Source organism: Drosophila teissieri, chromosome 2L, assembly GCF_016746235.2.
Source record: "Drosophila teissieri strain GT53w chromosome 2L, Prin_Dtei_1.1, whole genome shotgun sequence".
NCBI lineage: Eukaryota > Metazoa > Arthropoda > Insecta > Diptera > Drosophilidae > Drosophila > Drosophila teissieri.
In genome coordinates, this window is record NC_053029.1 from 2539519 (window position 1) to 2562156 (window position 22638).

General features: G+C 43.2%; 2 protein-coding genes across 2 annotated transcripts; both read right to left on the reverse strand.

Moving 5' to 3' along the window:
* Positions 1-4871: 4871 nt before the first annotated feature.
* Positions 4872-5333, reverse strand: LOC122611824. Its single transcript, XM_043785163.1, has 3 exons — positions 5319-5333; positions 5086-5253; positions 4872-5027 (listed from the first exon to the last, which is right to left on the reverse strand). Exons 1-3 carry the CDS (start codon positions 5331-5333, stop codon positions 4872-4874), a joined length of 339 nt encoding a protein of 112 aa, XP_043641098.1.
* Positions 5334-18712: 13379 nt separating this feature from the next.
* On the reverse strand, positions 18713-19685 carry LOC122626485 (cilia- and flagella-associated protein 299). Its single transcript, XM_043806762.1, has 2 exons — positions 19236-19685; positions 18713-19178 (listed from the first exon to the last, which is right to left on the reverse strand). Exons 1-2 carry the CDS (start codon positions 19539-19541, stop codon positions 18777-18779), a joined length of 708 nt encoding a protein of 235 aa, XP_043662697.1. The 5' UTR covers positions 19542-19685; the 3' UTR covers positions 18713-18776.
* Between the last annotated feature and the right edge of the window lie 2953 nt (positions 19686-22638).

A 22638-nucleotide genomic window follows, 5' to 3' on the forward strand; every position in this document is an offset into this window, starting at 1 on the left:
GGAGCAGCTCGTCCTTGCCGCCGTCTTGAGCCAGTGGCAAATCCTTTATGCGATTTGTAATTCATGAGCAGAGCAGAGCGCACAGATTCTTATCATTTATTTTACTGCGCAATCGGTATCGGCGCGGGAGGAGCAGCGGGTAACACGCAGCCAACCGACATCTAGACAAACACTTTCAGCCAATAACTATATTCATGGCGTCGACTGTAGCCGACGATGGCTTAAGACGTGCGGAAACCAAATCGGCGTCGTAGAAAATTGAATTTGTTACGATTTCGCAGCAGCAGCAGCAGGAGGAGTTGAGGAGTGGAGCAGTGGCAGTCGGAAATGGCGCTGGAGTCCTGCGCCAGGACCTCCTCGAAACCCAATCCGATTCCCAATCCAATGGGGAGCAAACGTATGTGCATGCCTAATGAGCCATGAAATGCCAGAGCCTGGATCCCTTTTCCCTCTGCCCTGCCTTTGCCTTTTTTCGGTGGGTCACTTCCTGGCGGGTAATCAGCGACAGCTGGCTGCTCGGAAAAACACCCTGGTATCCTGGCGTCCTGGCGAGGGTCAGGGCCACCCGGTGACCTCGTCCCATTCCACGCCTGTTTAATTAAAGCATGCAGCTGCTGGCGTGTAAATCAAACAATATCAACTCTCTTCGCAGGCTCTTAATTAAGTTTACACTCTCGCAATTCGTTTTCCCCAGCCATATTTTTGGGTTTTCCCACTGGTCAGCCGCGCACCCAGCAAATTTGGCGGAATCAACAAGGTGAGTATATGAGTTACCTAAATATAAATGTAAATTAATATTAAAGTAAGCATTTATTTATTTAGCTACTCAAACGTGGAAATTTCCGTACTTATTTAACCTTACTGCCGCAACTTTCCCATTGAAATCCTTCAAAAATCTCCGCTCTTGAAATTTGCACTCGTCACTGCTGGTTGGTGGTTGGTGTGTGGTGTGTGGCTTGTCAGTGTTTATTATCAGGCCAGCGAAAGCAGCTTTCTCCGCCGACTTTCGCCCGAGAAAAGTTCTCGAGTACGAGTGTGAGTATGAGTGCAAGTATGAGTACATGTGCCTTCAATGCTCGTGTGCGAGTGGCCGAGTGAGTTTTTCCTATTGACTTTTCAGGTCAAAAGGCGGCTGTGCGCTTAATATTTGCATAACTACTTAAAGCGGCCCACACGAACACGGCATGTTGGGTACTTACCATATACATATATATATATCAGAAGGGCTCGGAATCGGGCACGCGGTCGTTAGGCATTCGTGTGTTTATCTCTGCGTTAAATTAAAATCACTCATACGCCGTGTAATCATCCCAAACAGGCCCTACAGCGTTCGCCTCTGCCGCAAAGTTCAAGGCGCACTTAAAGAGTGTGTTTGCCACGGGGCGCGGCAGGGAGTGGGTAAATAACCCCAAAGCCCCCCTCCCCCCTCCAGAAATCCCACTAATTTGGCCGAGTCACGTAGGGCGGTGAAAACAAAAGCAGTTGCAAAGCCGACGACTTGCCAACTACTTTTGAAATGTAATTTTCGCTTTTGCCAACTTGACAAACTGACGCACAGACTGACATTCCACCAGCCCCCTTTTCATGTCATGGGGTCAAAGGGGAGTATTCGGTTCGCCCCCTGTCTTCGGCGTAATTGAAAGTTTTAACAATTAGCGATGGGGATGGTCGGGAGTACAAAGTTTATGGCAAAACGACTGCGCCTAATGGTAGGCCATGATTATTGTTTGTGTGACCCTTGAATTGAACTCCATTTAATGGAAAATGGCTACATTAAGTTGAGGGTCTGTGGGCTAAAATCATTCCAGTTTTGCTTGTCTTTCTCCAGAATGTTTCAGTAAACATTTTATCACAAAGGGAATTTTGGATATCAATTAAATACGTCACAATTAAACCCAATAATTTTCTAGTTCAAGGTTTAGTTTATTCATTTTCTGATTTCATGGAGATTACTAATTCGTAAGCAATTATAACCACATTATTCCCGAAATAGCAATCGCATAACATCATTATTTTTCCGCTTGGCAAAGTCTGCTAATGCCCGCATTTGATTCGAATCAAATCGATTTTATTTTCCAGAACACCTGCCGTCTTCATTTGTAATTGTCATTTGATGACAGCTAATTGAATTGCCCCAATTGGTTGGCCCCCAAGGCGGTTGGCATACTTTCAGGGACCTTTTCGGGGTCCTTCGTCTTGGTCCTGTCATCATTATCGCTGCCATTATGCGTGTGGGCGGTGGGATCTGTTGGTCAGTCCTGCCCCAACTGCACTGTACATAAATCAATGACAATCAAAATTCATTTCCTTGCCCTGATTTATTGCTTTTGTTTGATTTTCTGGGCGCCGAGTGGGTGGGGCGCTGCGATGATTCTCTGCCTTATCAGCAATGCATATTAATGTGAGTTATGTGTGTTCGTCGGAAAAGAAACAAAACAAAACTAAGCTCAACTCAGCTCAGCTCAGCTTCCTTTTTCACCCATTTCCCCTCGCCGTGCAAATATTAAGTATACGCAGGGAGCAACGGCATGTGCACGCCCTCTTCAGCTGAATGGCAACCTTTTCTCCGTTTTTATTCCAGAGTTTTTGCTACTTTTTGGGTCGGTCGGTCGGTTTATACCCAAATCCACGCCCCGCACTGCTGCCAAATCATCAATCAAACGCGTGTGATTTGCTACAGTTCAAATTTCGCTCTCAGTTCAATCGTTCAGCCATTCAAGCAGAAATACAAATATTTGCTTTTTTCCAAAGTACAAAAGCAGCCCGAAGGCAGCGGAGTGGGGGGCACTGGGAGAAAATGCGGTAGGTCAGGATTATCAGTTGTAATGTTACCTCATTTTATTGATTATTTAAGTACTAGTTAGATTGGGCTATTGAACTTAATGGTACGCTTGATTACTTCATTTCTGAATAGGTTTATTTTTAAAGTTCCAATTTTCCTTGATTTTTACTAGTGTAATATGTGGGCGGTGGGGCTGGCAGCCAAAAGACTTAGTCCTGACTGACAAGGCTTAAAAATCGAGGCCTCTTCTTCGGCTTTGCCCGTCAAGAGGCGGTAAAAAAGGGTAAGCCACTCTTCGCTCACAGGTAGCAGCTGTTACTGCTGCCCGCTTTTCCCAGTCCAGTTGAGCGGCGGCCCAGCTTTTCCATTTTCCGACTGCCTAATCTCCTGTGTGATGGGCTGGCAACCTGTTACATGATGCCCCGCCCCCGCCCTTCGCCCAACCTTTCCGCTTTTCCTAGCCGAGGCCAACGAATGGCCTCCCCGTAATAAGGCGCTGTGAAATTATTTAGAAAATTCAGCTAGCCAAGGGCAGCACCTTTTTGGGGGGCTTTGGATGGGGATTGGCTGTGGATGGGGGCACAAAGTAAAATGGAATTTGTTTTCATCTCGTAGAAAAAGTTTTGTGGCTGCAAAGTGGCAAGACCAAGAAAGCTTAAAAGGTTTAGCTGCTTATTATAATCTCCCAAATCATTTTCGGTTTACCCTAGCTGCTTTCATTCACTGTGTCATGGAAAATTGATAAAAAGCACTTTAAAATACACATGGAAAACTTTTCAAAATGCTTTTTTTTAAATAAATTTAAAGCCGATTTCAGACAAGCTCTGTAATCCTTAATTCTAATATAAATAGGCCATAAACAATATGAATTTAATGGTTTTCGCAGCCACTCCGTCCAAAGCTCCCACTGTGCGACCCACAATTAACTTTAGTTTCACTCCGAGGCGAAAACCGAGCTTCGTGGCACTTGAGCAGTTTCCGGCAGGAGCCCTAAGAAGCCAACTGGAATTGCAGGGCTTTTTGAATTGTTGCCAAAAACAATTTATGGCAGCACACTGTGTCGTTCTGAATTTTGCGCACAATTGGGAATTGTGCAATTGCATTTTGGCCGGCGCAAGACGTCGAGATAAGGGAATAAGGGGGATAAGGGGGAAATGGTTGTCCCAGCTGCTGCTTAAGTTTTGCATATTTATTCGATAACGAAATAAGCGGCAGTTTAATTGTAAATAAGATGTGCAGCAGCTGGCGCTGCCACAATAATTAAAAACAATACGCCAGGAAATTATGCTTAATTATGTCCTGCAAGGCAGCAGCGGAAGGAAGCGGCAGGATGCGGCAGGAAGCGCGCCAAGACGAGACTGCCAGACGCATAAATCTTGAAAGTGCTCACTTGGCTTCATTGCAACTGCTTTTCTCTAGCGTGCACTGAGCGAAAAAAGACAGCCTATGCTAGTGCGCTTTTCAGAATCATAAAGATTACAAAGGTCCTTCAATAACACTTGTTTTGAATATTTTCCATTTTTATTGTGTACTGTAGACATCTCTTTTAATACTTTAAACAACATAGAGATCTTCGCCTCTAACAATTTGTTTATTAGTGGAATATTTCTTATTGTAGGGCTTCTTTCGCTGCCGGAGTCTCGAGTGCATTTGCTAATGACAAAGTCAAACAGGCGACAATGGTTAGCGTCTCGTTTATTGTGCCGCATCCTGAGTCCTAAGTCCTGCGACCTGTGTCCTGCGCCCTGTGTCCTGCGTCCTGTGTCCTGCGTCCTTGAGTGGCCACCAGCCGCCGCTGGCGATTGTCGTGTAGTGCGGTGGCAAGTGTTGAAGGCATGTTAATTGCTAACCGTAACACCAGCAACAACGGCAACTGGGCCACAACTGAAACTCCGCGCCGGCTTGGCTAACAAAATCGTGAGGTAAAAATAGAGTAACAAGGGGCAAGCTGTGGGCCTTTTGCTCCACTTTCACGCCAAACATAAAGCCAAAGCACAAAGTGGTGGATAGCACTGAGGAAAATTATCCCTTTTTGTATAACTCCTTATTTAATGCATAAGTCTAATGGCAAAGAAACTAATAAATAGATCTAGAATAGAGTGCCAAAGATTTGGACTTCGACCTTCTTAATGTCGTAGGCAAGCCAGGTGGTTTTGATCAAATAATCTCCTTCAGGAAGGGGCAGCACTTCCGTCACCTGGTAATTCACAACTTCGACCGGAAGCTTTTCTATTCGCAGATCGTGCTGTAGACCAGGATATAGTTCAGCATGGACTTCATTATGACACAATTGAGATACTCACATTGTAGGGACACGTGTGGTTGATATTGGAGTGGTTTACACCAATGCGGTACCAAAAGTTAACAAATGGACTCGAGCTGGGATTTTTCAAGAATCTACAGAAGTCCACTGTAACATTGTACATGAAACGCCTATAGTTACTATATCGCTTGAAGAACGCGACATTAACCTGCAGTGCAAACAATGTAATATAGTAAGATGTCTAAAGTGGCTACTTACTTTTATTTTAGTCACTGGAGTTTGAAGCATGTTGCACTTAATCGATAGATATTTATAGGTCCGATTTACCGACTTCAGATAGCAGTATTCAAAGTCGCTGAACTGCTCGTCAAAACTTGTGCACTTGACATTGGTAAGTTCGAATCTGTAAGCTATCTTATTTTACATAACTCAACAATTCAATTATTCAAAACATACGATTTTTCGCACTAACCGCAGCTACCAAATATAATACAATGATTAGCTGAATTACTGAGCACTTTACGTTAGACATTTTACGCCATCCAAAGTCAACTGAACGAAATAATAATTTGATGACCGCTTTGGAAACGATTTGCCTTTCCAGCCCAATTGCATTATAATAAGCAAGGTAATTAGATAAAAATCGAAAATTCAATTGAAGTCTTTGTATGGCAGCAAACTTTGCTTGTCATTAAAGTACGTGGTTGTATATGAAAACTCACTTTCAGCCGGCTCACTTTCTCCTAGATCCATTTTCCCTAACTAGGCCCTCAACGCCCTCGGAAGTATTTGTCGTGATATTTATCGCATAGGCCATTTCTCTTCGGGCGGAAAATTGTGAAAATTTAATTGAAAACACAGCCGGGCTTTGTGCCAAGTGGCCTACATGTACTTCGTTCCCATGATTTTTCATGGGAAAATCAGCGCAGCTAGGGAAAATCGAGGGATCGTCTGTATCTCGTCAAATATTAAAGTACTTTTTTTGCATAATGTTATTGATTTGGGATTTTTTGGCAACAGCTGGCACAATCTGTTGGGAATATTAAACAAATAAACATGATATGTTTAATAATGGGTCATGGCTGACTAAATAAACGAATAAACTGTCTACATGCAGAACCACAAAGGAAGTGGATTTTATTTTAATCACTGAACATCCTTTAATTAAATGATTCAAAGGTTTTCCAACGCACAGGGAACATATCACATATGTGTAATCAGAGAAATATTTGTTGTGTACGAAACCAATATTATTGACTTCTGTTTTGAGCTCCAGCTGAAATTTCATTTGCCGCACAGCTGGATGAAAAATTAAATTTGTAGTTTTTCTAAAAGGTTTTGGGGCCCTTTTTTGTGCGCACTTTTGCCCACTCTTGTTTATGGACTCCTGCCGTGTTTATTTCATTTCAATTTTTATTTTACACTCTCGCGCCGCGTCGCCACTCTCTTTGGTGTAAATTTTTTATCACCCAACTGAAGTTCCATTTGAAAATCACAGCTGAAATGCAGTATCAAATAATGAATTCCACGGCTGGAATTAAATCGAGCGGCAAAGTCCATGAAAAAATCTATTAAAAGCCCCAAGTGGCCGCGCCAGCTTCATTTAATACCAGCTTTAAGGCATATAACTTTTTAATTAAAAAGAAGACTCGGCGAAAAAAATAAAGCGAGTCTCGTAAAAATCTCGAGCACATAATCCTTTTTAAGCGGCAGCAGAAGGGCAAATATAAGATCACGTACTTTTCTGCATCCGCAAATTAATTTGTTTACTTAGGCGGCTGCTTCTGCGGCTGAAAATATTTGCTGACAGTTTCGAAAAAGGGCTTTTCAACCCTTTTCAAGGTGTAAAAAATGTGATGTTTTTCCGGGCTGAGCCATAAAATACAATCACTTGCGATTAACTGCATAGGAACTCGAAAAATAAATATAAAAAGGCTTTATGTATATTCAACAAATTCTACGATTTGTAAATTCGAATAAAAATAATAATTTTGGTTCACCAAATATATATAAAGTAATATGAGGTAGAGCTTAAACATCACTGTTATATTGCAGGCATTTTTTGTAGCATACTTTTTGGGGAGCCCCGCCCACAATGCTGAGGCTAAGCATAAAACCATTTACAAGCACTTAGTTTGCATATAACCTCAGCACCGATGGTCGAGGGAGGGGGGGTAAAGGGGGTGGCGGACGCATTTGCATGTGAAATATGCATGAGTTGCCCATCTCCCAACTGTCTGTGTGTGCAAATAAACATAAATGTGGGGGAGGGAAAAAACGCTGAAATTGCAAATGACAAGTTTTGCACTAAGCAGCAGCGCAAATACACAGCGGACAGTGGGGTGAGAGTGGGCGGGAAAAGTGGAAAAGCGGTGGAAAGCGGGGAAATGCCGAGGGTTCTGGCTTGTTACATTGACACACTTACTGCATGATGAAGCAAAATGAGTGACAAACTGACTGCGCGATGTTGTAAGCTGCTTATTAAGCAAGGCGAAGATGAGGATTGCACCGCACTGCGACCCAAAAAACAACAATAACAACAACAACAGTGCTCCAAAAAACATATACATACATATATGTATGTGCACACATACAAGTATAAATGAGCCTGCAAGAGCGGCCAACTTAAAGTAAATAAATGGGTTACTTTCGCTGGGGCCGCTCTCTTGCGAGACCCAAATCAATGTCAACGAGTGCTCCCCTCTGGGAAAGTGCTCCCCTCTCAGTGAAAAATGAACAACGAAATGGTTTGTCAATTCGAAAACATCTAGTACTTTAAGGTAGTGCAGCAGAAATAAGTCAAATTTAACAAATTAATATATAAATATAGATTCAGTCCAATTTTAATGGCAATCTGGGCAGTCCTACCCCTACAAAACATAGACGAACATATTTCTAATACCTATTAAGTTGCTTAGTGGAAAGCCAACAAATTCTTTACAGTGCACCTTTCCAGCAGCACGTGCCTTTTCGTGATGAAGTTACCAGAGCTGGGAGCTAAAAAACAGGAGTTGGGATGCCTTTGAGACTGAGCTAAAAGCCGAAAAACTTGGCGCACGCAAAAAGGTTTAGACGCACCGTCGAGATTTCTTTTGGCCAGGGAAAACAAAACTTTCTACATTGCTTCAATAAATAACAAAATGGCAAGCAACTTTAAAGAAAATTCAGTGGAAGTTGCTGAACAAATCTGGAGTAATATTTAAATTTATTACAACCAAGTTTGATTTCCTCTTTTAATTAGGTTCAATAAAGGGTTTAAAGAGCATGTAACAATTAAAAGCAATGAAAGCTCTGGAGAATGCACTACAATTTTCACAAAGCCCTTTCATTAGGGGCAAATAAAAGGCAAACACTCGCTTTGCTCGCTGACATGAAAATGTGAGCACTGTGTTCCATTAATTTGCCAACAACAATACGAAAAAGAGGAAAAAGAGCATCGGGACCAAGAACTCACTGATTTTCATGCCTGCCTGCAGCCATTATTGCTGTTATCCTTAGCCAGGATGCTGTTGCTTTGACGGATATATCAAGCATGGCTTTCTAAGCACTCGGAACGCGTGACGCTAAATATTACTCATACGCAGCGTATGACGCGAGCAAAGGCGACTCTTGATCCTTTTGTGCGATTGGTTTACTGGCAAGACAGCTATACTGCTAAAGGCAGTCCAATTTGTTTAAATGTAAAAGTCCCTTTAAGGCTAAAAATGTACTCAAATATTGCTTGCAACTTTTAGGTTTTTTACTGGAGTGAACAACCTAATACTTTACGTCTTGCGTGAATGGGGGCAAAAGTGCATTTTGACATCTTCATGCGCTTCGTTGATCTCGAACCGAAAAAGTTAATGGAAACGCATTTTCGATGCGGGTATGTATGGACCTGTGTGTGTGTGGAGTGTGTGTGTGTGAGGATTTGTAGCTCTATGTTCCAGGCGCCTGTCAGTGGAACAAAAGGATTCGGCTTTCAGCTTCAAGTGCTCGATAGCTTTGTACAGGTGAGTGCGCCGCATGTGGGGATAACTCACGTTCGGTTTACTTTTACCGCCTGCTTTATTCAGGCCAGCTGGCATTGTTTTGCCGGCTAATTGGTAGAACTCCAGCCGATATCGATTTTGGATATGCCCCCAAATCGCTTGCATTCTTTTTATTTCTGCTATTGCCTTTGTAATATCTGCAGCTGCTGCATCTGGCAAATATGTGTGTATGCCGAATGCCGGACTTGGTTGGGGTTTTGCATTTTGCATTTTGAATTTCGACATTTTTTGTGCCGGCCCTTTTGCCTATTCGAGCACACATGGGCTTTCTGTATAGCCCAAAGCCTCGAAATTTAATTAAAATTTTGGTTTATGCCCTGCACCGAAATCACTGGCAGTGAAATTGGCACTAAAACCTCGATGTTGCAATCAAATAAATTGAAAAAGTATTAGCAGAACCTTTTAAAACAACTCAATTGCAGAAGCTAATAAAATATGTTATATTAATGTTTTTCCAATTACTTTTTACTTAAAAGAACTCCCATATTTAAGCAATGTTAATGTATCTAAACTGTTTGCAGTACTGCCTTAAAATAAGAATGAATTGATATCACCAACTTCCCTGTATATCGCTTAACTTTTCCTTCTCTTAATCGCTAAGGACGTAATCACTTGGTAATTGCTCCTTTGGGGGAACAGATGTACTTCAGGTGTCGCGTTCGCAACTTCGCGATGTTGCACATTAATTTCGACTTATGGAATCTCTTTCATATTTAACTCTCTCTCCCGGGGGGTGGGATATGCCACGCCTCCGGGGCGCGAAAATGTTACACATTAAAACCTTTTTTTGTTGTGTTGTGCTTGAAAAGTCGTAAAACCGAGTTTTATGAATGCGATTAAGCCCGTGAACTGCAGAAGAGCATATTTCTCCTTCGCCGGACTGCCAGGGATTCGCATGCCCACCTCCTTCCATTTAACTGTCTCATTTTGCCGGCTTGGGTCGTCCTACTTTGCTGTTGTGCCCGGAATTTGTCATTTTTAATGACTGTGAAAAGAATGCGTTCGTAATTACATGGCAGGAACGAAAAACTTTCAGCGACGTACATATTTGTGTGTGTGCGGATCTCGCATTCCTCTGTATCATAAATTATTTTACTTATTATACTCTTTTGGGTTGTGGGGCGCGTTTCTGGGTTATTTCTGGTGGAGATAAGTAAACGGAAACCACAAAGAAATACATTTTATAGGCAGCTCGTGTCGTTCTCTAAAGGGTTGTGTTTTATGAGGCAGCTCTGTAAGGTTTGAATCTATAAAATACGACCTAAAAGGTAAGTAGTTATAAATGAAGGACTATTCCAGAGGCATCATCATGATTTTTGCTGTACATAAGTTTGGAGCATAACTAAGTGGCACGAAGCAACTTGAGCTGGCCATCTTGCCACCCGCAGCTCCCAGCCATTGTTCCCCCACTTAAATCCGTATCCTTTCGCCGCCTGCCCTTCATCCGCATCCTTGTAGGTGGCGCTCTCTTCCTGTCTTCCAGACCCTTTCATCATCCTACAAGGCACCCACCTCCACCTCCTGCGGTTCTGCGTCCTTTTTTTCAGCACTGGCATCGCTTTCTTTTTATTTGTCGTTGCATTCGCACTTAAGTGATTTTGACACTTGTCCTACTTTCCATGCGTTGATTTTTTGTGTCAGCAGAACAAACGCCGCCCCTCGAAACGCTATAGAGGAATACTTCCTGACGAAGTTGTTCACCTTTCAATAATGCCGTGACAGACGGCGACGGATGTGCCATGGAGCCATGGAGTCTGGAGAGGAGCTGGAGTAACCCAACTTTTTGCACCACTCATTTCCACTATTTTCCACTCGTTTCTACACCGAAAGAAGAAGTTTGACATTACCTTCAGCAGTGGCCAAAGGGAGAAATAAATGTATTGAGATGTCTGAGGGGCGTTTTCTTTCAGTGCAGCTCATTCGCGTACCCGCCTTCGTTAGTTGTAGTTGTAGCTGCAGTGGCAGTTGTTGTGGTTCCAGTTGTCATCATTCCGTTCATAATACTCAACGTCATCAGCGTCTTTTGGCTTTGCACTGCGATGATGGGCGACAGGCAACTGAAGTGCACTTTTGCGGATTTGCCTGATGATTTGTCGCTGTGTGGCCCCTCCCACCGCCCCCTGTCCCCGCCTTCTGTGCCTGCTCCAACACTTCTCCACTTTGCGTCCTTCCTGAGCATCTCCAACTGGCTTTCTGACTGCTTGTCAGCCTGTTCTTCTGTCTCCTGGCTTTTTGCCCGTTTGTCTTAGCCCCACTTCACATGCACATCGTTGGTTTTCCGGCTGAGAGTTTGCTTTTCAGCTTTAAGTTGACTTTACATGGGCGCTGCTAGGCAGGAGACACTGTACAGTGAAGCTTCTGTTTGTTTGTGTGCGCAACAGCAAGTGATATTCTGCTACTATTTTCATTAGAATTAGAACAGGCTGCAGGCAGCAAATAAAGAGTTACTACCTTTTAACTTTATTCCTTTTAACATTGTAGATGGCGGATTCCCTTCAATCGATATCAGCTGAGAATAAAAAGTTTGTATCGAAAATTAATGACATCACTTAAACTTATTAGTTGCAACGTCTTTTACGCTCTCCCCCACATAAAGTAATAGCGAAACTTGGCCAGATTAAATCATTTCCTGCCCTAACCCATCCGCACATAACACAGAAAGACTAAAACTTTTCATCGCCCAAAGTTTTGACAAGAATTTCGTCTTCCTTTTCTTCTCGGTATGTGTTTTTTTACTTCTTTTTTCCCTTTTTACCCGCTGTCAAAGTATATTTTACAGCTCTCTAAGCCTCACGCACACAGCGGCGGAACCACAGACACACACAAAAATACACAGACACGCAGGCACACACAGATACACAGCAGCGAAGTCACTTTGGCATTAAAAACTAATTTTATTTCTAATTAATTTTGACGTCTCGTCGTTTGCGGTTAAATATTCGGGCACGCGAGCAGCGACTTTGTGCCATTGTGCTGCGGCTTGTGGGGCGAAGTCATTAAAAAAGTTGCCAAAAGACTGGCTGAGCACAACTTTCGGCACGTTCATAGGAGGAAGTAGGCGGTGGGCGGTGGGCGTGGGCGTGGTGAGTTGATGATGATAAGGAAGGGAAAGACTGCTTGTGTATTTAGTTGTCAGCCTCAGACTCAGCATCAGCTTCGGCTTCGGCGGCGGTGCACATTTTAAATGCCTCAAATGAAATTAACAAAGAAAAGCCGTAAAATGTCACCGCAGCAGGTGTGTACACACATCGTATATCTGCCACAGCCAGCGACCATATAGTACCCAGCTACACTATGTGTGTAGATACACACATATCTTGGGTGTCAGTGCCAAGGCAACGGCATAAGCCCACAGCTCTTGGTTGAAATTTAAATGAAGCTGGCTCTTTCAAGAATTGGAGCGAATCAGTGGTGCCTAAAGCCAGCAAGGTGCTCACATCTTGCCTTGCTGATTTGGTATTGAAAGGAAGATTATAGGGGTGTTTTTCAGTACAGATTTGACTTTAAAAGATATTTAAATAACGCCATATTTCCATGGGGCAACTTAAACAATGAGCCAACCCAGAGCTCCCATATTTTGAAGGGCTTTATTACGTGGCCTCCCTCGTTTGCATCGCAGAGTAAGCCATCGTTCGCAGCTCTTTCGGCTAACCGATCATTGTTACATCCATTGCGGCCACTGCGGCGTATACGCAATATATTTTTCGGCTTTTATTTGGCACTGGTCATATACAACAATGTACTATACGTATGTGCATGCAAATAGTGTGGGTATATGGGTGTGGCACCGTCCCGCGGCCCTTGAATTGTAAACAATATTGTCAACAAAATGCCCCCAAAAACACACAGAGCCCTGCACATAAAGCGCCATATTCCACCATCACATGCCGCTATATACAGACAGGCAAATAAAAGTTGCACTGCCGCGTTGTTCGTTTTATTTGGCTTTGCCCAAAGGTTTAGCAATGGCAATGGAATTTCTGATATGAGAAATAAGAAATAAGAAACGGGTTATAGACCTACAGGTTACTTCACATTTTAGAAAATGCATAAGGATTTAATGGACATTCTTGCACTTCAAATAGGTTACAGTATTTATCATTACATTTTCTAATAGCGTGATTAACTGGCAGTTCACATAATGCTTTATTTGGCATTGTCATTAATTTGCTGTTCATTTAAATTAAGCGTGCGATGCAATCAGTGTCACATTGTCAACTTTCATTGTGCCTTTGAGTGTGTTTTGACCTCTGAACGTCCAGGGTGTCAAAGCAAAGTAACGATGTTGGCCATAAAAAAAAGCGGTGGGTCATTTGCCAAAGCGCTTAGTGTCAAAGTTTATTTGTCCACGCGTGTAGGTTTGTGTGGATTGTACTGTAGGCCCTTTTATGGCTTTATTAAAACTAATAAACAATGGCGCCAATGGCCAACACCGCCACCGTCTGTCCGGCTCCATTTACCGAGCTCCATCGATTTCTGGCCCGGACGGAAAGCGGCTTTCACTTCTGGTCTTTTGGTCTTCTGGTCTTCTGGCCTTCTTTTTCCATCCGATTTGGCCGTTTGTCGCAGTTAATGTCTCCGTAGTGGCCGCTTTTTTGCGCAATTAACGCGGGTAATCCCGTGGCACGGCTCTCGGTTCTCGGCTTAAATGCATTTATTTACTTAAGCCGTGTAAACAATTGATCAATGCGCTGCCGTTGCATTTTGTGATTGAATAAACACGCTGACGGCGGCCGCCTGAAATATTCAATTAAAAGTTGTTAAACGAAACAATTACAGAGCGAAAAACAAAAGCGCATGTTCACGTCTCCGCATATCGAGTGCAAATGGAACAATGTCAACAGTGGTGTGGCGCTTCCACCCCCAAAGGACCTCCCTGCGGAAGTCCTGGCACCACAAACCACACAGGAATGGATCCGCAGCACAGCAAACCACATGAAGTTTTTCGCGCAGCCCTTTTTTTTTTAAATCACAGCAACTGGCTTGATTCAGAAACCTTATACATTGTTCTTAAAACTGCAAGATGAAGATAAATTAAAAATCACTGGGATTTCCAAAGATGTCTATTGATATGCCATAAACCTTTTTATGTAACATTTAATGCATGTTTTGAATTTAATTATTTCATTATGAGTAGTTTTAAGCCTATTTGCATCCACTGTTATATTTTTTGCCGAGGTGCGATGCACCTAATTGTGCCGTAAAGTGAGTTATTTCTGGAAAATGATGAACATTTGCTGCCTCTGATTCGGTTTCTGTTTTTACTGCAGTAACTCCGCCCTTTTTGTTGCTGCTGCGGTCGCCTGTTTGGCAGCTCGTAAGTTGGCTTTAATTCGATGGCCTGCTATAGAAAATTAAGAATGCAAAAATTAATTAACTCCCTGGGGAGGGCATTCAAATGGAATGAATGCATAAAATCAACAATAAAGTGCGCCCAGTCCATCGGGAATTGAGAGCAAGTGACACCGCTTAGAGTCTAAAAATGGCTGCAACTGCTGCATAAAATGCAAGGCAATATTTTGGTGGTTGGCCGTTTTCTCGGGCTTTTCATGGCTTTTGCCGGCTTCATTAGCTATTCCACAGTTGGCTGTATATCAGGCGAAAGATTCATCTTAATATCCGGCGACGTTTCGGGACTCCAGGCTGCAGGATGCAGGATGCACCCGTCGTGGCCATAATGTTTGCACTGCCTCCTCAGCTTTTTTGGGGCGCAAACTTATGCCGCACATTATGAGACTGCCGTTGAGCGTCGTCGCCTGCACATAAATTAATGAAAATTTATTTATGCCCCCCGAAAAGTGTAGAGCAAACAATGGCGCCAGCCCAAAGTCCCCAAGGAGTCGGTGGGATGTTGAAGGGGTGGTGGGTAAATGCTTTTCAGTTTCCAGTGCATTAAGCAATGAAGGCGACGCCACCAAAGGTTGCATATATCACTCCAGAAAAATGTGTGCGCCAGTTCTTCTATGAGCAACTGTCATGCAACGTGGCGACTGCGGGGCAGGAATTCCAACTAAAAAATCAATTTGTTAAGCTTCAAATGGGAATTTTTCGCTGGAAGGACTAGGAAAGGACCATCCCCTCGCCGCTTAGATAATATGCTTTTGTGTCGGGTGGAAATATTTGCCAGGATAACAAGCAAGGTGTTCCGTGTCGGATCCTTCCTTGCAGCTGAACAAAATGACTTTTCGTGCTGCTTGCCAAATGGTCAACATTACATTTCCTATCTCTTCTCCCTCCTCCGCCGTCACCGCCGCTGCTCCTCTTCTTTTTGCATGCAGTTTCCGTTTCCGTTTGACTTAGTTGGCTGCCCATCCTGTCCACCCTTTTCACCCGCTTTGCATGTTGTCACGCTGTTCGTGTCCTGCACTCGAAATGCACTTATCATGCAGAAGGACGGCTCGGGAGTTGGTTCGCTTTGCTGGCGCAGTTTGTACATGTTTTGTCGAAAATGTCAACAAAATCCAGGCATTAATACCATATTTAGACGGAAGCCCATAAGCCCTTCGTTCGCATTCTGTTTTCCTTTTTATGTCCCTGCTGCCACATCATCAATTACACATTTTACAACTGCTCTCTGAGTTTTGTGTCTTTTCCGACCCATTCTCATTGCTATTCCCATGGGAGGTCACTGGCTGAAGGGACATAAATCAAACATTTCCCACGTTGCGAAACAATTTCCGACTCAAGACTCCCCACTTTTCGTGTCTATCTTCTGGCTGGGTTTTATTTATGGCATCCGCCAAAACACAAACTGAAACACAGACAGACATTTGATAAATGTATAGACAATATGACTTCAGTTAGAAAATTCACAATTGCTTTTAACTTGATACATTCTGCTGTTGGCGCAATTGTTGTTGCTGTTGTTGGTGTTGCTGCCAGTTTGGCGCATTGTATTGCATTTTGATTTGTGGTTTATAAGCCTTTGTTTGGCCCATAAATTTGGCTTATTTCGCATGCCATTCTTCGTGCTGGTTTTGTTTGCCAATTGAATGAAACTTTAATACGAGCTGCACAATTGCATACATGACGTATGCGTATTATTCCAAAACTGCATTCAACTCAACTTCCATTGAGCGTACTCTGATTTTGTTTGATGAATTTCATTACCAGTTCTGTTGCCTTGGCTTCGTCGAATTATGGAGTTTTCAATGGAAGTGGACTCGTAAGACTTCAAAATCAATACGAATGTACAAATACTAAAGATATATTATTATATTATATACTGTCTATGCAATAGAGTGTGCTGCCACTCAAAACTATTGAATTAATCGTGCTGCATTAGGAACTGTAATCAATATTTAACATTAAATCAGTCTATATTATCTAATTTTACTAACTTGTTTCTTTTTCGTGTAACTTAACTGTAACTTTGTCTATGCAACACTCTCTTCTCTTTATTTTAACACAAGTTCGTGCCACCTTGCCGCGAACTTTCCGCTTTTTTCATTATGGCAGCCGGGAACCGTGAAAAGCAACTGGAGGCAGACAGGAAGTGGAACAAAAATTTCATTTGCTGCGCAACATTTCATTTAATTCATTTCATGATTATTTTCATTATTGGTCACATTTTACGATTGTTGTATTTTGCCTGCACTGGAAAGGGGGCCTTTGCCTTTTGAAAGGACCTCTTGGCATTTGCGGCATGCAGCTTAATTTAATATGCCCTTCGCTCAGTCCTCACTTTATTTTCCCGTCTTCCGGCCGTTGATGTTTTCTTTATGGCGGCATTTTATGTATTTATTTTCGGGGGATTGAAAGGGTTCTGGCCTCGCACGTAACTTCGCCAGATGTCCAATCTTGAGTGCCTAAATTATTTATTAGCCATCTTTTGCGACAGCTTACGACCTTATGAAATATTATATTCTTTGTGCCCAGCCAGCAATAACAAATGAAACATATGGCCCGGCAGGCGGCCAGTTTAGTGGGTCAGCTCATAAATTATTTGTCGGCTTGTGTGACCCACAGGTCAGGCATAAATCCAATCAAATTGACGGCAAGTCAACGCACACAGGATCTGCATGCTCATTAGGCACCCTGAAAATGTATTCAATTTGCACGTTTTCTTTGAAATATATATATTCGAAAAAATAGATAAAAATTATATATTTTAGTTGATAAAAAATCTTAAAAAATGTGTTTATTCAAAAACTAATGGAACCAGAGAGAATACTTCAAAATACGCTCAGAATGACTTTGGGCAATTGTAAAGTGCACACTTTCATTTGAATAACCATGAGCTCTTTGACATTAAATCCAGCAGCTCTTAAATTATTCATTTTCATTATTGTTTGCCATTTGCCCAATTAAATTGGCCACAAGCAGACTCTATGTTTATTCATAATTTATACATTGGATTTCACAATATTAAATGAAAACCACTTGACTGAGTTGGTCGAACGTCTAAATTGTGTACGGCTGATTGGCTCGATGATCATCGGTGAAATTTGTCAAAACAATTGCAGAAACACGGTGTGGAAAATACAACACATTTATTTTCACGTTTTTCAACTGTAAATTACACATTTTCCCCATTCGTTAATCAAAATATATAGGCTGGTTGGCAGAAGGGGCTTTTGGTCTTGAAAATGCAGTCTGGCGGCAAATTGGTAGTTTATATCGTATGAAATTTATTTGGCCCGTAAAATGCAATCTCAATGCCAGCCGAAGGGAATTTCTATCCTTCTGTTTGTGTTTTTGGGGGGGTAACAAATTTGCCATATCTTAATGGAGTACAAGGACACATGGAGCAACTCACGGCTCTGTGGACTTGACTAAGGGAAGCCGAGCAAATATTTATTTGGACTTTCGTGCCAGTGGGCGGAGTATTACTTATCCTTGCTGCCCAGGACCCTCCGTTTGCACCTGCTCTCTGGCTGGGCAAATGCAGCTGAGGCTGCAGCATTTAATGTATATTTTAATTGAATTGTTTCTGGGCGAAACTTAGCCACGGCCCGGTGGAGACTACAAGTTGTAAATTAGCAGCTAATTGTATATGCAAATTAAATTGCAGTGCCTCTGCACATGGCATTTAAATCATAGTTTAGCCACATTTATTATTTATTTCGATTTGCTTTTGCGAATAGCACACAGAGGCTTAATTGCAATCATATAATTTTTATTAAGACTGCCTAATATTCCAACTCATTAACTACCAGTATGTAGAATTTGTAGTAAAGGTATAAGTGTAGCAGAAACCCTAGGTAAATCTTGGCCAAGTTAATGTGCATGAGTGGAAAGGCCAATTAAACAGACACACTGTTGGGGAAATTAACAAAGCGTCATAAGCTGGCCCAAACAAGCAAGTTGGCCAACAATGGCAAGTGCGCAAACATAAACATATTGGCCAAGTTGGAGGCGCAAACAGGCCCACATTCCGCCCGGCGACAGTTAATAGATTTATGCAATTGAAGTTCCCCGACAGCGATAAACTGAACAAAGTGGCATAAAGCTCGGGTAATTTCCGCCGCCTGATGGATGCAGGACTCGCTGGGCGGAAGGACCTCGAAACGTCCATCAAAAACTGCGGCCACGCCACATCCAGACCCAGACCCAGAACCACAACCAGAACCAGAAGCAGTACCGATAAGATATGAAAAGCAATTTACGTTAGCTGTCAGCGACAAATGCGCCCTCGTTTCGATTTATTTGCACATTTCATTTAACCACGATTACGTTTATTGACACTTTAAAGCCAACGCTAATTAATGCGCCTGATTATGTGGTCGAAGAATATGACATAACCATAAATGGGCGAGAAATACGTTTTGCTGCCGACATTTTTCGAGTGCTCGCAGTCGCAGGAGGCGTTCACGCAGAATATTTTGTGGTCGCCCATATGTTGCAGCAGCAGACTGTGGACCCGCTGGTTCATCACCCGGAAGTTGTCGCTGTTGTTGAAGGACACGCGATTCTGGTGCCAGTCAAAGTAGCTGAGATGCAACTTCGATGGCCTCAGCTTCAGCCTGCCCTCGAAAATGCCCCGCCAGTCCACGTAGCTCGGCGAATTCTCGCATCGCGACTCCCGCAGACTCTGCTCCAGGTCCAGGAAGCTGGAGATCTCCAGGCCCTTCTTCGAACGCATCATTAGGTAGACGACAGTCTATCAATGATACTAGTTCATCCATTTTACTGCACATATAGATGACAGTTTCCTTACCGAAATCTGCTTTTCGAGCAGCTTTTTCTCGCGAATGGCAAACTGTTGCAGCACCTCATCGTTGTTGTTCAAGTAGTCGCCGAAAAGTTGAAGTCCTCGCAATCCCCTCGGCTTCAGCAGGAGCAACTCTTTCTCCTTGCGATTGTGGAATTGCTCGCGGGTGAGCAGATTGCCCAGGCAATTCTTGCCGCAGGCATTCTGGATCAGGTTCCTCTGCGTCTCCTTGTTGGCCAAGTAGCGAGTGTCCTGGATGGTTATGAAGCTGTCCACATAGTCCTGGTAGTGCTGGAAGTGACTCACACTCATTGCACTCAACTCGAAAACTAATTATGCTAAAGTATTGATGCACAAACGTAACTGAAACCAAAAGCCGCTGCTGAATGGAAAGAAAACTGTGCTTTCGTGTAAATCAAAATGTATAATATTTTGTACAAGTTTGAGCCAAATACATTACTGACAACCAACTGCCAACTTTGGTTCAAAAGGCAAAACTTTTGCTGGGCCTCCAGAAGCAGAGCTCTTCTCAGATTCAATTTCGAAGGGAAATCGCTGACATAAAAATAAATTATTCCTTCTAATTTTCACAACCAGTCTTATCTTAATTGAAATTTGTTAGGGAAACTGATAGCCGGAATGGGCTGGCACAATTTGTAACAGCTTTAACTTCATGTGCGCACAAATAATTAAACATTGCCCACATAGAGTTGCCTTGGTAGAATTCGCTGCGCTGTTCGTGTGGCAAATTTAATAAATGGCAAAAGTTTCACAATGCCCAAGCACCGACTTTGCCCTTGCTCCCTTTTTGCCCAGAATTGTGAGTATTTTCAATTACACTCTCCTATGTGCCACGCCCCACTCCGCCCACGTTGCGTCAGGGGCATTTCGCATATTAAACTAATTACTTCATCAACATTTTAAACTGCCAGCCAGCCAAAGGGAAATTTGCATTTCCAGCCTGTGCGTATGCAGCGCTCTTTGTCCTTTTCCGCCTGATATCCTGTTGAGCGCACACTGTCGCGGATTAGCAGTCTAACAAGTGACACCTAGTGTTCCGCAGTACGCCCCATGAATCCCAAGGACTATGACATCACATCGGATTTGCACATCAACCGAAGCGCGTTGATAAACGTGTAACAAGTAGTTTGAATTAACTGTCTAGGTGTATGCAACAGTTTGGTATTGCATTTCCAAAACTCTCAATAATTTTCTTAGCATGAAAATAAATCATTTTCGTAGTTCCTTAGTTTCTTTTCCATTCAAGAATAATCTGCAGGTAAAGCAATTAGCCCAATGCCAACAGCCGCTAATCCGCCATAATTTATATATCAAATAGGGTGTGTAAGATGTCCTGCACTTCCTGGCAGATTTCCAACTCGCTTTTCAATTTCCACACACAATACGCAGCTAGATTTTCCCCTTTGGCTGTGTGGAGGAGGTGTGTGTCTGTGCGAATTTACGCTATTTAGACACGCTTTCCCACTGTTTGCAGTTGTTGCTGTCGTCGCTGCAGCAATTAACATGCAGCCGCTGCCGACACTTGCAGCTCAGTGCTCCTCCACTTGGCCCCCCTAGAATTTCCCTCTGCATTTTCCCAAGCCTTCTGACAATTTTCCCCCCTCTTCATCCCTGTGGGGCAACAACTGCTGTTCCGTTTTGCGTGCTTTGTCACCATCTTGCCGCTTGCCGCCGTCTTGAGCGCGTAAATTGCTACTTCGTGGGCCAATCCTTCTGCTCCCCGCTGAAGTCACGACACACTCACTTCTAACCAGTCTGCTGCCAGGATATACAGGACTGCCAGGACTACCAGGACTGCCGGGACTGCCATTTCCCATCTCCAATTTCGCCCGCTGCGTCTTGGCCGTGGCCATTGTTTGACTTGGTCATTAGTAAATGTACTTTGTCGCAGCATAAAAAGGAGTTAAGTGCGCACTCTAAGGATTTATGTGCATTACCCAAGAATGAGGCAGCAATGCTCAATGCTGCCTGGGAAAGCCGAGGCTGCCTCTGCCATGTGTTAAGTGCACATTTTTGATGAATGAGTCGGCCTGCTCCAACTGCTTTTCAATTGCAGAAAGTGCTGAATGGGCTGAGGGCTGGCATTTATAGTTGAGCAGTTGCCGTCATTATTACAGGGCATGCCAATCATCCACTTGAGGAGTTGCACAGGTTGAAGTTATCATAGAACTTCTGGAAATGTTTATCCTATTTTGCAGCATGACAATGCACATGATTGTCTGTGTGGTTGCTCCAAAAATCATAGAAACCCATACTGCAATACAAGAAGCATTTTTTTATAATTCCTATTTTGAATTCCATTTTGCACTTGCTCCTTACTCCCTGATTTTCAGTGATATTCCATTGCCACTCTGGGGTGCAATTTGCTTATTGTAACGACGTTTGGCAGTAGTGGTAGTAGTGCCACATGTCCGGCAAATAAATGGCTTGCGGCCACGAGTCCTTTGAACTGTTGGCAAATGCTAACACAAATTATCAAGTTACCATAAATTGCCCCTTGCCCGAGCCGTACTACGAGTATACATCTAGCCAATGAAATCAAAGCCACATAAATTGCGCAAATAATTCTGCCTGCTCTCGACATTCTCCTCTTTTCTCCAGGGAAAATGGCGCCCAACGAAATGCAGCCAAGACAAAGGACGGGCCAAAAGAATCATCACTTACAACTGACCACAAAGCTCCACAGCCACATCCACAGTCACATCCATAGCCCTATCCACGTCCACGTTCGCATCCACGTCCGCATCCACATCCACATCCCTGGGGAGCGTTGGTCCCGCAATCGATCAAAAGGAATTATGTCTCAACACAATTGTAAATAAATCTTTGCGGCCATGTGGACATCATGTGCATGCCGAGGTCCTGGCCAAGGGATTTGGCCCAGCCGGCAAAAGGGAGCTTCAAATCCTGCATATCATAGACACTGGCTATATGAAGATTGAGTGGTAATGTGTGCAAATCTAAAGCTTTCCTCCCCAGGATTCCCCCGAATTCCCCGACTGCGGCTACTTCGATTGCCGTCCATCCGTTGACATGTTGGTAAATTGCTCCTTAGCTGATTGCATCGATTCTCCGAGACTGGGTCTTAGCCAGAAACTGGGGAATTAAGTGTAAATGCCGGAAATTAATCTGCTCAAAGGAACAAAGACACACACACAAGCAGCCATAGGCCCGAGCCCAAAATGCAATATTATTCAAAGTGATTTTACAAAGTGCCGTTGGCAGTGGGAAATCGCCAAGTTGTCCGGTTCCTTTTTGAGAGGGCGAGTATTTATAATGCGCATCGATAATGATTTGTAATTTAAAGCTCAAACAAATTTCCGGCAATTTTTGCGGCAGACACGCGCCAAGCATTTTCCTGCACCTCCACCGCCACCGCCGCCGCCAT

Bases quoted from the DNA above. Each gene is read 5' to 3' on its own strand.
- LOC122611824 (XM_043785163.1), bottom strand. The intron at 5,028-5,085 runs GTGAGTATCTCA...CCTGGTCTACAG, and splicing joins ACCACACGTGTCCCTACAAT to CACGATCTGCGAATAGAAAA.
- LOC122626485 (XM_043806762.1), bottom strand. From the start codon at position 19,541: ATGAGTGTGAGTCACTTCCAGCACTACCAGGACTATGTGGACAGCTTC. The intron at 19,179-19,235 runs GTAAGGAAACTG...TATCATTGATAG, and splicing joins TGCTCGAAAAGCAGATTTCG to ACTGTCGTCTACCTAATGAT.